Consider the following 15,669-nt stretch of genomic DNA (forward strand, 5'->3'; position numbering starts at 1 on the left):
CCACGGGGAAGACCCAGGACACGCTGGGAAGACTATGTCTTCCCGGCTGGCCTGGGAACGCCTCGGGATCCCCCGGGAGGAGCTGGACGAAGTGGCTGGGGAGAGGGAAGTCTGGGCTTCCCTGCTTAGGCTGCTGCCCCCGCGACCCGACCTCGGATAAGCGGAAGAAGATGGATGGATGGATGGCATTTAAAAATAAAAAAAATAATTAAAAAAAAATAAAAATAAAAAAATATATTTTTTAAAAATGAGAATCGATTCTGAATCGCACAACGTGAGAATTGCGTTTCGAATTCGAATCGATTTTTTTCCCACACCCCTAATATATATGTATATATGATGATCTTAAAAATGTTGAAAAAAAAGTATCTGCATCGACGCTGTATGTGTCATTGCCGCCCATGCACATTAACAGCAGTGGTATCGGTAATAGACTATACCATTATATACGAAAGGGGGTGCTGGTTCATTATCGACCGCGCGCGTCTCCGCTTTCCACCCGCATGCTGTCGTTTTTTTTAATGGACCCACCAACATGACCACGCGATGTTTGTTCCTTCCTCCCCGAGTGGACCCCTCCTCTCTCCCCTCAAGTCCCTCCGCCGGAGACTGCGACCCCTGCCGTGAACGCCGCCGTCTGTGAGGGAGTGGTGGCGGCTGTCAGACTTCGCCATCCCGCCCAGGTTTGTGGTGGACGAGAGCGGGGCCGCTGCTGCTGCCATGACGCTGCAGCTGAGGAACCAGGACGCAGCCTACTATCAGACTGCACACTATCGCAGGAATATTACCGGTGTCAGCAGCCATTATCTTCCCCCTTTGCCAGGTAAGGAGACCTCTTTTCTGCACCGCAGTGCACATCTATCTGTGGATGCTATGCAAGCATATGCATGATTGGTTTTTGTTGACATAAGTGCAACAAAATGTGCATGATTGGCTTTTGTTGACATACTAGGTGCAACAAAATGTGAATTATTGGCTTTTGTTGACATACTAGGTGCAACAAAATGTGAATTATTGGCTTTTGTTGACATACTAGGTGCAACAAAATGTGCATGATTGGCTTTTGTTGACATACTAGGTGGAACAAAATGTGCATAATTGGCTTTTGTTGACATACTAGGCGGAAAAACGAGTCTTTACTGACATGCAGCAGTCACACAGTACAGTACAGTACAGTAGAGAAGGTGTTCATGCATCATAGACCCCAGTCTCACACCAGTGTGCTGCAGCAAAAAAAAAAAAAAAAAAAAAAAAGGATGCATTGTCACATCAGCTGTTGTGAGAGAAATTGCAATCCCATCCGAACTCGCTGCTGCACGTCTGACATGTTTTATAACGCGGATTGGACATAACACGGCATATCATAGCAACCCCCCCGCCCCCCCACGGGAGACCATGCAATTTGCCACCGTATTCTTATCAATGGCAGAGCAGGAATGGGCTAGGGCATGGGTCGGCAACCCAAAAATGTTGAAAGAGCCACGTTGGACCCAAAAATACAAACAGCAAAAAAAAAAATCTGCCTGGAGCCGCAAAAAATTAAAAGCCTGATGTAAGTGTTATAATGAAGCCAACACGTGATGTGTCTATATTAGCCTACTATCAAAATGACTTTAAAAGCTTTACATAAGTGTTATAATGAAGCCAACACGTGATATGTCTATATTAGCCTACTATCAAAATGACTTATATAAGTGTTATAATGATAGCCTACTATCAAAATGACTTTAAAAGCCTTATATAAGTGTTACAATGATAGCCTACTATCAAAATGACTTTAAAAGCCTTATATAAGTGCTACAATGATAGCCTACTATCAAAATGACTTTAAAAGCCTTATATAAGTGTTATAATGATAGCCTACTATCAAAATGGCTTTAAAAGCCTTATACAAGTGCTATAATGATAGCCTACTATCAAAATGACTTTAAAAGCCTTATATAAGTGCTATAACGATAGCCTACTATCAAAATGACTTTAAAAGCCTTATACAAGTGCTATAATGATAGCCTACTATCAAAATGACTTTAAAAGCTTTATATAAGTGCTATAATGATATATATATATGTTTCTATGTTAGCCTACTATCAAAAATGACTTTTAATGTCTTATATATGTGTTATAATGAAGGCAACACATGATGTAAGTGTCTATATTAGCCTACTATCAAAATGACTTTAAAATCCCTATATAAGTGTTATAATGAAGGCAACACATGATGTGTCTATATTAGCCTACTATCAAAATGACTTTAAAAGCCTTATATAAGTGTTATAATGAAGGCAACACATGATGTATGTGTCTATATTAGCCTACTATCAAAATGACTTTAAAAGCCTTATATAAGTGTTATAATGAAGGCAACACATGATGTGTCTATATTAGCCTACTATCAAAATGACTTTAGAAGCCTTATATAAGTGTTATAATGAAGGCAGCACATGATGTAAGTGTCTATATTAGCCTACTATCAAAATGACTTTAAAATCCTTATATACGTGTTATAATGAAGACAACACATGATGTAAGTGTCTATATTAGCCTACTATCAAAATGACTTTAAAAGCCTTATATAAGTGTTATAATGAAGACAACACATGATGTAAGTGTCTATATTAGCCTACTATCAAAATGACTTTAGAAGCCTTATATAAGTGTTATAATGAAGACAACACATGATGTAAGTGTCTATATTAGCCTACTATCAAAATGACTTTAAAAGCCTTATATAAGTGTTATAATGAAGACAACACATGATGTAAGTGTCTATATTAGCCTACTATCAAAATGACTTTAAAAGCCTTATATACGTGTTATAATGATAGCCTACTATCAAAATTACTTTAAAAGTCTTTTATAAGTGTTATAATGTTTACAATATGAAATGTTGTCTGAATAAATGTTTGTAAACACTTCTTTAATTTGTCTTGGGCTGTTGGTTGCTTAACAGTCAACAAAGCATTAAATATACATCTACAGTGGGCATATTATTATATTTGATCTTACCAAGCAAAAGGCTTGAAAAACTCCACTGTGTACGATGGGAAGCGATGGGAAGCGACGTGAAGGCGCCAGTTTCTTTGATGTATTGTAATCCACAGAAAGATTTTGTCTTGACCCGAGATTTACAAAGCGGAGAGGAGGTAGGGCCTGACCTCCCTCCAGGCACCTTTTCTTCGAATTGTTCTATGACCGAGGACAACGGCTGTTTACGACCCCCCTCCCTTAGAAACAGCTGTTGCCATGTAATCAGGGAAAGTCCAAATAAAAGAGGAGGCGTACAATCTTTCGTCAGAGCGTGGTGGAACTGTACAAAGACTACAGTCCAGACGTTTCTCCTCAATCGAGCCAAATTGAATTCTGTCTCTTGTTTAATTCCTTGCTTCTTGTCTCGTTTAATAAATGTCATCAGCGTTTGAACCTGACAATGTTGTGTACAAGGTGTATTTATAATATGTTGTGCAAAGGAAATTTCATATTTTTCGGGAGCTCATCTTGTATTTGACATTGTTTATAGGGTTAGGCGCAATAAGTGTTCAACTTCAGCCTAAACCCTTTCGGTCTGCAACATTTTCAATTTATGAATGTACAACTGTTTGTCCATGTAAAACTATTTGTTTATTTTTTTGACCACTGACCGAAGAAACAAATAATAAACTAAACATATCAATTGCTTAAGTGAATACATTACTCATCCATTCACAATAAACTTCTTATTGAGTATTAATAAAAACTGCTAAAAAATAATTGTCATGCCATGAAAATGGTTGAAGAAACATGTAGAGACATTGAAATAACAATAAAATGGTAAAGTACATGTTAGGTTGTACAAAGCTGTAGTGCAGTAAGTGTAGCGTAAAGAGACATGTTTTGTCCATGATGCTTTCTCGGCTTTTTTTTCTCTTTTTTATTGCCCAGTGAAGCAGAATGAAGAAGCGCATGATGCATGTGCTTCTCATTGCTCCATAATTGATTGGAACTGTAGAAAAAAAAAGACACTTGGCCTATTTAGAGATCCTCAGTGGATCCCGGGCTCCCAAGAATGGAAGGAGGTTTTGTATGCTTGGTTTTCAAACTAAAAACAAGAGTTCAAAACAAGCAATGAAAACCAATTACAATTGAATCGGAATCACAACTGTCAGAATAATTGTATCTGAGTTCTCACAAAACGTTGTGCTTCAATGAGTTCCTGGCGAGCAGACAAAAGCTGTCTTTGATCTTACCAATCAAAAGGCTTGTAAAACTCCACTGTGTAGGATGGGAAGCGACATGAAGGTGTCGGTTTCTTTGATGTATTGTAATCCACGGGAAGATTTTGTCTTGACCCGAGATCTACAAAGCGGAGAGGAAGCAGGACCTGACCCCTCCTCCAGGCACATTTTCTTTGAACTGTTTTGTAACCAAAGGCAGCGGCTGTTTACGACCCCCCGCCCCTTTAGAAAAACAGCTGTTGCCATGTAATCATGAGAAGTCCAAATAAAAGGAGGCGTGCGACCTTTCGTCAGAGCGTGGTGGAAGACTGCCCAGATGTTTCTTCTCAATGAGCTAAATTGAATTCTGTCTCGGTTCAATTCCTTGCTTCTTGTCTGTTTAATAAATGCCATCAGTGTTTGAACGTGACAACAACACTAGGACGTTCTTCGGTTTTTAAGATCACAGTTTGGTCCTTTTTCAGGACAGTAATGAAATAAAAATACACCACGACAAACAATGTAGCTTTTTGTGTCAACAGCTGTAATGATTTTTAAAATGGAATATAAAATAATTGCAAACTGCTGGCAGGCAAAAAAGAAATCTATATACAGTATAGGCCAAAAGTGAGGACACACCTTCTCATTAAATGCATTTTCCTTATTTCATGACTTTTTACATTGTAGATTGTCACTGAAGGCATCAAAACTATGAATTAAACATGTGGAGTTATATACTTAAGAAACAAAGTTGAAATAACTGAAAACATGTTTTATACAGGTAAAAGCCAGTAAATTAGAATATTTTGAAAAACTTGATTTATTTCAGTAATTGCATTCAAAAGGTGTAACTTGTACATTATATTTATTCATTGCACACAGACTGATGCATTCAAATGTTTATTTCATTTAATTTTGATGATTTGAAGTGGCAACAAATGAAAATCCAAAATTCCGTGTGTCACAAAATTAGAATATTACTTAAGGCTAATACAAAAAAGAGATTTTTAGAAATGTTGGCCAACTGAAAAGTATGAAAATGAAAAATATGAGCATGTACAATACTCAATACTTGGTTGGAGCTCCTTTTGCCTCAATTACTGCGTTAATGCGGCGTGGCATGGAGTCGATGAGTTTCTGGCACTGCTCAGGTGTTATGAGAGCCCAGGTTGCTCTGATAGTGGCCTTCAACTCTTCTGCGTTTTTGGGTCTGGCATTCTGCATCTTCCTTTTCACAATACCCCACAGATTTTCTATGGGGCTAAGGTCAGGGGAGTTGGCGGGCCAATTTAGAACAGAAATACCATCACCAGCAGATGACATGGCACCCCAAACCATCACTGATGGTTTGGGTTGGTTTGGTTTGCATTTCCTTTGGAAATCGAGGTCCCAGAGTCTGGAGGAAGACAGGAGAGGCACAGGATCCACGTTGCCTGAAGTCTACTGTAAAGTTTCCACCATCAGTGATGGTTTGGGGTGCCATGTCATCTGCTGGTGTCGGTCCACTCTGTTTCCTGAGATCCAGGGTCAACGCAGCCGTCTACCAGCAAGTTTTAGAGCACTTCATGCTTCCTGCTGCTGACCTGCTCTATGGAGATGGAGATTTCAAGTTCCAACAGGACTTGGCGCCTGCACACAGCGCAAAATCTACCCGTGCCTGGTTTACGGACCATGGTATTTCTGTTCTAAATTGGCCCGCCAACTCCCCTGACCTTAGCCCCATAGAAAATCTGTGGGGTATTGTGAAAAGGAAGATGCAGAATGCCAGACCCAAAAACGCAGAAGAGTTGAAGGCCACTATCAGAGCAACCTGGGCTCTCATAACACCTGAGCAGTGCCAGAAACTCATCGACTCCATGCCACGCCGCATTAACGCAGTAATTGAGGCAAAAGGAGCTCCAACCAAGTATTGAGTATTGTACATGCTCATATTTTTTCTTTTTCATACTTTTCAGTTGGCCAACATTTCTAAAAATCCCTTTTTTGTATTAGCCTTAAGTAATATTCTAATTTTGTGACACACGGAATTTTGGATTTTCATTTGTTGCCACTTCAAATCATCAAAATTAAATGAAATAAACATTTGAATGCATCAGTCTGTGTGCAATGAATAAATATAATGTACAAGTTACACCTTTTGAATGCAATTACTGAAATAAATCAAGTTTTTCAAAATATTCTAATTTATTGGCTTTTACCTGTATTCTAGTTTCTTCAAAATAGCCACCCTTTGCTCTGATGACTGCTTTAAGTTAAGTACCACTGATAGTCACACACACACACACACACACACACACACACACACACACACACTAGGTGTGGTGAACACATTCTTGGCATTCTCTGGATGAGCTTCAAGCACACCTGTGAAATGAAAACCATTTGAGGTGACTACCTTTTGAAGCTCATCCAGAGAATGCCGAGAGTGTGCGAAAAAGTAATCAGAGCAAAGGGTGGCTATTTTGAAGAAACGAGAATACAAAACGTGTTTTCAGTTATTTCACCTTTTTTTCTTAAGTACATAACTCCACATGCGTTCATTGAATGAACACCAAAAACTATGTCACACCAAAACTATGAATGAACTTCATTCATAGTTTTGATGTGACAATCTACAATGTAAATAGTCATGAAAATAAAGAAAACACATTGAATGAGAAAGTGATTCCAAACTTTTGGCCTGTACTGTATAAAAAAATTGAAGAATGCAGAGGGCCCACTTTGATACCTTTTGCGCATTGAGGACGCTAAAATTAATAAAAAGTAGGTCAAAACATCAACTTCGTAGCTTTGTGTTATAGATCAGTGCTTCTCAACCATAGGACCAGGGCTGCAACCAAAACATAAAAGTTTTTCCAGTTGTAATATACTTTTCCAACACTTGTGGTAGTAATATAACAATATAATAATATAACTAGGTGAGGCAATCCCTGAAGGATTTGCGTGTGGATGCTCCAATTCTGAAGTTGAACTGAAATGCTGACAGAATGTAGTATGAATGTAAGAATAGTTTGAATGTTGGAATGGTTTGAATGTTGAAAAGCTGACGCTGAACTGAAATGCTAATGGAACATAGGATGAATGTAGAAACGGTTAAATGTTGAAATCGTTTAAACGCTGAAATAGTTTGAATGTGGGAATGGTTTGAACGTTGAAGAGTTTGAATTTCCAGGGAAACCGGAATTTGGTTCGGAACTTGGGAAAGTGTTAGTTTGAATGTCCAGGATGAGTGAAATGTGTTGATGTTGGAATGGTTTGAATACGTCGAAAAATGTGGGAATTGTGCAACTTGGAAAAATGCCCCATTCATTTCAATGGGATAATCCGGGAAATTTTGGAATTTTGGGAAACGCGGGATTTTTAAAAAATCATTAGGAGCATGAATGTCTTGAATGAGCTGAATTGGTTGGTGTTGGAATTGTTTAAATCGGGCAAGAAATGTTGAAATAGTAAGAGTTTTTAGTTGAAAAATTCCTGAAATTTCGGGAAAACAGGAAATTTTTCTTGTATCTTAACCAACTTGGTTTTTGTCCTGAATATGAGCAGTGTTTTGACGGTGGAACGGTTGGTATGGGTTGAAAAATGTTAAAGGAGTAGTCGAATTTAAGAAGGGTGGAAATAGGTTACCAAAAAACAGGAATTCCTGGAAATGTGTTGAATGCGGAAAATGGTAGTTGGAATGTCTAGGATGAGTTGAATGTGTTAAAGGTGGAATGGTTTGAATGGGTTGAAGAATGTGGGAATTGTGGAAGTTTGAAAAATAAATAGCCAATTCATTTTGAATGGGGAAAATTCCCAAAAAAAAAAAAAAAAAGGAATTACGGGAAATCCGGGAATTTATTTTAGAATTGTTGAAGTAGAGCACACCATTCCTGAAGAGGCTGAACATTTTGAAGTTGGAACGGTTTGAAACAGATGAAAAATGTGGGAATTGTGCAACTTGGAAAAATGTCCCATTCATTTCAATGGGAACTTCCTGGAAATTTGGGAATATTGGGAAAAGCGGGATTTTTAAAAAAAATAATTAGGAGCATGAATGTCCTGAATGAGCTGAATTGGTTGGTGTTGGAATTGTTTAAATTAGTCAACAAATGTTGAATTAGTAAGTTTTTAATTGAGAATTTCCTGAAATTTCGGGAAAACCGGGAATTTTTGTAGTTTCTTAACCAACTTGGTTTTTATCCTGAATATGAGGAGTGTTTTGACGGTGGAACGGTTTAAATGGGTTGAAAAATGTGAAAGGAGTAGTCGAACTTAAGAAGGGAAGGAATAGGTTACCAAAGAACGGGAATTCCTGGAAATGTGTTGAATGTGGAAAATTTGTAGTTTTAATGTTCAGGATGGGTTGAATGTGTTGATGTTGGAACGGTTTGAATAGTTTGAAAAATGTGGAAATTGTGCATCTTGGAAAAATGCCCCATTCATTTCAATGGGAAAATCCGGAAAATTTTGGAATTTGGGGAAACGCGGGATTTAAAAAAAAAAGATTAGAAGCATGAATGTCCTGAAAGAGCTGAATTGGTTGGTGTTGGAATTGTTTAAATCGGGGAAGAAATGTTGAATTAGTAAGAGTTTTTAATTGAGAAATTCCTGAAATTTCGTGAAAACCGGGAATTTTTCTAGTTCTTAACCAATTTGGTTTTTATCCTGAATATGAGGAGTGTTTTGACGGTGGAACGGTTTAAATGGGTTGAAAAATGTGAAAGGAGTAGTCGAACTTAAGAAGGGAGGAAATAGGTTACCAAAGAACGGGAATTCCTGGAAATGTGTTGAATGTGGAAAATTTTTAGTTTTAATGTTCAGGATGGGTTGAATGTGTTGATGTTGGAATGGTTTGAATGGGTTGAAAATTTGGAAATTGTGCAACTTGGAAAAATGTCCCATTCATTTCAATGGGAAAATCCGGGAAATTTTGGAATTTTGGGAAACGCGGGATTTAAAAAAAAAAAAAGATTAGGATTAGAATGTCCTGAAAGAGCTGAATTGGTTGGTGTTGGAATTGTTTAAATCGGTCAAGAAATGTTGAATTAGTGACAGTTTTTAATTGAGAAATTCCTGAAATTTCAGGAAAACCAGGAATTTTTCTAGTTCCTTAACCAACTTGGTTTTTGTCCTGAATATGAGGAGTGTTTTGACGGTGGAATGGTTGAAATGGGTTGAAAAATGTGAAAGGAGTAGTCGAACTTAAGTAGGGAAGAAATAGGTTACCAAAGAACGGGAATTCCTGGAAATGTGTTGAATGTGGAAAAATTGTAGTTTGAATGTTGAGGATAGGTTGAATGTGTTGATTTTGGAACGGTTTGAATAGGTTGAAAAATGTGGAAATTGTGCAACTTGGAAAAATGTCCCATTCATTTCAATGGGAACTTCCTGGAAATTTGGGAATATTGGGAAAAGCGGGATTTAAAAAAAAAAAATCATTAGGAGCATGAATGTCCTGAATGAGCTGAATTGGTTGGTGTTGGAATTGTTTAAAACGGTCAACAAATGTTGAATTAGTAAGGGTTTTTAATTGAGAAATTTCTGAAATTTCAGGAAAACCGGGAATTTTTCTAGTTTCTTAACCAACTTGGTTTTTGTCCTGGATATGAGGAGTGTTTTGACGGTGGAACGGTTGAAATGGGTTGAAAAATGTGAAAGGAGTAGTCGAACTTAAGAAGGGAGGAAATAGGTTACCAAAGAACGGGAATTCCTGGAAATGTGTTGAATGTGGAAACATTGTAGTTTGAATGTTGAGGATGGGTTGAATGTGTTGATGTTGGAATGGTTTGAATAGGTTGAAAAATGTGGAAATTGTGCAACTTGGAAAAATGTCCCATTCATTTCAATGGGAAAATCCGGGACATTTTGGAATTTTGGGAAACGCGGGATTTAAAAAAAAAAATGATTAGGAGCATGAATGTCCTGAATGAGCTGCATTGGTTGGTGTTGGAATTGTTTAAATCGGTCAACAAATGTTGAATTAGTAACAGTTTTTAATTAAGACATTTCTGAAATTTCAGGAAAACCGGGAATTTTTCTAGTTTCTTAACCAACTTGGTTTTTGTCCTGGATATGAGGAGTGTTTTGACGGTGGAACGGTTGAAATGGGTTGAAAAATGTGAAAGGAGTAGTCGAACTTAAGAAGAGAGGAAATAGGTTACCAAAGAACGGGAATTCCTGGAAATGTGTTGAATGTGGAAAAATGGTAGTTTGAATGTCTAGGCTGAGTTGAATGTGTTAAAGGTGGAATGGTTTGAATGGGTTGAAGAATGTGGGAATTGTGGAAGTTTGAAAAATGGCCAATTCATTTTGAATGGGGAAAATGCAAAAAAAAAAAAAAAAAAAGGAATTATGGGAAATCCGGGAATTTATTTTTGAATTGTTGAAGTAGAGCACACCATTCCTGAAGAGGCTGAATATTTTGAAGTTGGAACGGTTTGAAACAGATGAAAAATGTGGGAATTGTGCAACTTGGAAAAATGTCCCATTCATTTCAATGGGAACTTCCTGGAAATTTGGGAATATTGGGAAAAGCGGTATTTTAAAAAAAGAATCATTAGGAGCATGAATGTCCTGAATGAGCTGAATTGGTTGGTGTTGGAATTGTTTAAATCGGGCAAGAAATGTTGAATTAGTAACAGTTTTTAATTGATAATTTCCTGAAATTTCGGGAAAATCGGGAATTTTTGTAGTTCCTTAACCAACTTGGTTTTTGTCCTGAGTATGAGGAGTGTTTTGACGGTGGAACGGTTTAAATGGGTTGGAAAATGTGAAAGGAGTAGTCGAACTTAAGAAGGGAGGAAATAGGTTACCAAAGAACGGGAATTCCTGGAAATGTGTTGAATGTGGAAAATTTGTAGTTTTAATGTTCAGGATGGGTTGAATGTGTTGATTTTGGAATGGTTTGAATAGGTTGAAAAATGTGGAAATTGTGCAACTTGGAAAAATGCCCCATTCATTTCAATGGGAACTTCCTGGAAATTTGGGAATATTGGGAAAAGCGGGATTAAAAAAAAAAATCATTAGGAGCATGAATGTCCTGAATGAGCTGAATTGGTTGGTGTTGGAATTGTTTAAATCGGGCAAGAAATGTTGAATTAGTAACAGTTTTTAATTGAGAAATTCCTGAAATTTCGGGAAAATCGGGAATTTTTGTAGTTCCTTAACCAACTTGGTTTTTGTCCTGAGTATGAGGAGTGTTTTGACGGTGGAACGGTTGAAATGGGTTGAAAAATGTGAAAGGAGTAGTCAAACTTAAGAAGGGAAGAAATAGGTTACCAAAGAACGGGAATTCCTGGAAATGTGTTGAATGTGGAAAATTTGTAGTTTTAATGTTCAGGATGGGTTGAATGTGTTGATGTTGGAACGGTTTGAATAGGTTGAAAAATGTGGAAATTGTGCATCTTGGAAAAATGTCCCATTCATTTCAATGGGAACTTCCTGGAAATTTGGGAATATTGGGAAAAGCGGGATTTTAAAAAAAAAATCATTAGGAGCATGAATGTCCTGAATGAGCTGAATTGGTTGGTGTTGGAATTGTTTAAATCGGGCAAGAAATGTTGAATTAGTAACAGTTTTTAATTGAGAAATTCCTGAAATTTCGGGAAAATCGGGAATTTTTGTAGTTCCTTAACCAACTTGGTTTTTGTCCTGAATATGAGGAGTGTTTTGACGGTGGAACGGTTGAAATGGGTTGAAAAATGTGAAAGGAGTAGTCGAACTTAAGAAGGGAAGAAAAAGGTTACCAAAGAACGGGAATTCCTGGAAATGTGTTGAAATGTGGAAACATTGTAGTTTGAATGTTCAGGATGGGTTGAATGTGTTGATTTTGGAATGGTTTGAATAGGTTGAAAAATGTGGAAATTGTGCAACTTGGAAAAATGTCCCATTCATTTCAATGGGAAAATCCGGGAAATTTTGGAATTTTGGGAAACGCGGGATTTAAAAAAAAATGATTAGGAGCCTTAATGTCCTGAATGAGCTGAATTGGTTGGTGTTGGAATTGTTTAAATCGGGCAAGAAATGTTGAATTAGTAAGAGTTTTTAGTTGAGAAATTACTGAAATTTCGGGAAAATCGGGAATTTTTGTAGTTCCTTAACCAACTTGGTTTTTGTCCTGAGTATGAGCAGTGTTTTGACGGTGGAACGGTTTAAATGGGTTGAAAAATGTGAAAGGAGTAGTCAAACTTAAGAAGGGAGGAAATAGGTTACCAAAGAACGGGAATTCCTGGAAATGTGTTGAATGTGGAAAAATGGTAGTTTGAATGTTGAGGATGGGTTGAATGTGTTGATTTTGGAATGGTTTGAATAGGTTGAAAAATGTGGAAATTGTGCAACTTGGAAAAATGTCCCATTCATTTCAATGGGAACTTCCTGGAAATTTGGGAATATTGGGAAAAGCGGGATTTAAAAAAAAAATGATTAGGAGCATGAATGTCCTGAATGAACTGAATTGGTTGGTGTTGGAATTGTTTAAATCAGGCAAGAAATGTTGAATTAGTAACAGTTTTTAATTGAGAAATTCCTGAAATTTCGGGAAAACCGGGAATTTTTGTAGTTCCTTAACCAACTTGGTTTTTGTCCTGAATATGAGGAGTGTTTTGACGGTGGAACGGTTGAAATGGGTTGAAAAATGTGAAAGGAGTAGTCGAATTTAAGAAGGGAGGAAATAGGTTACCAAAGAACGGGAATTCCTGGAAATGTGTTGAATGTGGAAAAATTGTAGTTTGAATGTTGAGGATGGGTTGAATGTGTTGATTTTGGAATGGTTTGAATAGGTTGAAAAATGTGGAAATTGTGCAACTTGGAAAAATGTCACATTCATTTCAATGGGAACTTCCTGGAAATATGGGAATATTGGGAAAAGCGGTATTTAAAAAAAAAAATCATTAGGAGCATGAATGTCCTGAATGAGCTGAATTGGTTGGTGTTGGAATTGTTTAAATCGGTCAAGAAATGTTGAATTAGTAACAGTTTTTAATTGAGAAATTCCTGAAATTTCGGGAAAATCTGGAATTTTTGTAGTTCCTTAACCAACTTGGTTTTTATCCTGAATATGAGGAGTGTTTTGACAGTGGAACGGTTTAAATGGGTTGAAAAATGTGAAAGGAGTAGTCGAACTTAAGAAGGGAAGAAATAGGTTACCAAAGAACGAGAATTCCTGGAAATGTGTTGAATGTGGAAAATTGTAGTTTGAATGTTGAGGATGGGTTGAATGTGTTGATGTTGGAATGGTTTGAATGGGTTGAAAATTTGGAAATTGTGCAACTTGGAAAAATGTCCCATTCATTTCAATGGGAACTTCCTGGAAATTTGGGAATATTGGGAAAAGCGGGATTTTAAAAAAAATGATTAGGAACATGAATGTCCTGAATGAGCTGAATTGGTTGGTGTTGGAATTGTTTAAATCGGGCAAGAAATGTTGAATTAGTAACAGTTTTTAATTGAGAATTTCCTGAAATTTCGGGAAAACCGGGAATTTTTGTAGTTCCTTAACCAACTTGGTTTTTGTCCTGAGTATGAGAAGTGTTTTGACGGTGGAACGGTTTAAATGGGTTGAAAAATGTGAAAGGAGTAGTCGAACTTAAGAAGGGAAGAAATAGGTTACCAAAGAACGGGAATTCCTGGAAATGTGTTGAATGTGGAAAAATTTTAGTTTGAATGTTGAGGATGGGTTGAATGTGTTGATGTTGGAATGGTTTGAATAGGTTGAAAAATGTGGAAATTGTGCAACTTGGAAAAATGTCCCATTCATTTAAATGGGAAAATCCGGGAAATTTTTGAATTTTGGGAAACGCGGGATTTAAAAGAAAAAAAAAAGATTAGGATTAGAATGTCCTGAATGAGCTGAATTGGTTGGTGTTGGAATTGTTTAAATCGGGCAAGAAATGTTGAATTAGTAACAGTTTTCAATTGAGAATTTCCTGAAATTTCAGGAAAACCGGGAATTTTTCTAGTTCTTAACCAACTTGGTTTTTATCCTGAATATGAGGAGTGTTTTGACGGTGGAACGGTTGAAATGGGTTGAAAAATGTTAAAGGAGTAGTCGAACTTAAGAAGGGAGGAAATAGGTTACCAAAGAACAAGAATTCCTGGAAATGTGTTGAATGTGGAAAAATTGTAGTTTGAATGTTCAGGATGGGTTGAATGTGTTGATGTTGGAATGGTTTGAATGGGTTGAAAATTTGGAAATTGTGCAACTTGGAAAAATGTCCCATTCATTTCAATGGGAACTTCCTGGAAATTTGGGAATATTGGGAAAAGCGGGATTTAAAAAAAAAAATGATTAGGAGCATGAATGTCCTGAATGAGCTGAATTGGTTGGTGTTGGAATTGTTTAAATCGGGCAAGAAATGTTGAATTAGTAACAGTTTTTAATTGAGAAATTCCTGAAATTTCGGGAAAATCGGGAATTTTTGTAGTTCCTTAACCAACTTGGTTTTTGTCCTGAATATGAGGAGTGTTTTGACGGTGGAACGGTTGAAATGGGTTGAAAAATGTGAAAGGAGTAGTCGAACTTAAGAAGGGAAGAAAAAGGTTACCAAAGAACGGGAATTCCTGGAAATGTGTTGAAATGTGGAAACATTGTAGTTTGAATGTTCAGGATGGGTTGAATGTGTTGATTTTGGAATGGTTTGAATAGGTTGAAAAATGTGGAAATTGTGCAACTTGGAAAAATGTCCCATTCATTTCAATGGGAACTTCCTGGAAATTTGGGAATATTGGGAAAAGCGGTATTTAAAAAAAAATCATTAGGAGTATGAATGTCCTGAAAGAGCTGAATTGGTTGGTGTTGGAATTGTTTAAATTAGTCAAAAAATGTTGAATTAGTAACAGTTTTTAATTGAGAAATTCCTGAAATTTCGGGAAAACCAGGGATTTTTGTAGTTTCTTAACCAACTTGGTTTTTGTCCTGAGCATGAGCAGTGTTTTGACGGTGGAACGGTTGAAATGGGTTGAAAAATGTGAAAGGAGTAGTCGAACTTAAGAAGGGAGGAAATAGGTTACCAAAGAACGGGAATTCCTGGAAATGTGTTGAATGTGGAAACATTTTAGTTTTAATGTTCAGGATGGGTTGAATGTGTTGATGTTGGAATGGTTTGAATGGGTTGAAAAATGTGGAAATTGTGCAACTTGGAAAAATGTCCCAATCATTTAAATGGGAAAATCCGGGAAATTTTGGAATTTTGGGAAATGCGGGATTTAAAAAAAAATCATTAGGAACATGAATGTCCTGAATGAGCTGAATTGGTTGGTGTTGGAATTGTTTAAATCGGGGAAGAAATGTTGAATTAGTAACAGTTTTTAATTGAGAAATTCCTGAAATTTCGGGAAAATCAGGAATTTTTGTAGTTCCTTAACCAACATGGTTTTTGTCCTGAGTATGAGGAGTGTTTTGACGGTGGAACGGTTGAAATGGGTTGAAAAATGTGAAAGGAGTAGTCGAACTTAAGAAGGGAAGAAAAAGGTTACCAAAGAACGGGAATTCCTGGAAATG

The 15,669-nt window shown here is 37.0% G+C and overlaps 1 protein-coding gene across 1 annotated transcript in view; it reads left to right on the forward strand.

The window, feature by feature from the left end:
* Positions 1–537: 537 nt before the first annotated feature.
* The window catches only part of zmat3 (zinc finger, matrin-type 3), a 75,523-nt gene continuing 60,391 nt past the window's right edge, over positions 538–15,669 (forward strand). The window contains exon 1 of the mRNA XM_061975511.2: positions 538–823. Coding sequence (XP_061831495.2) covers positions 721–823 — 103 coding nt within the window. The 5' untranslated portion in view covers positions 538–720. The remainder of the gene's footprint in view (positions 824–15,669) is intronic.

This window comes from Nerophis lumbriciformis, linkage group LG14 (assembly GCF_033978685.3).
Source record: "Nerophis lumbriciformis linkage group LG14, RoL_Nlum_v2.1, whole genome shotgun sequence".
NCBI classification, from domain to species: Eukaryota; Metazoa; Chordata; class Actinopteri; order Syngnathiformes; family Syngnathidae; genus Nerophis; species Nerophis lumbriciformis.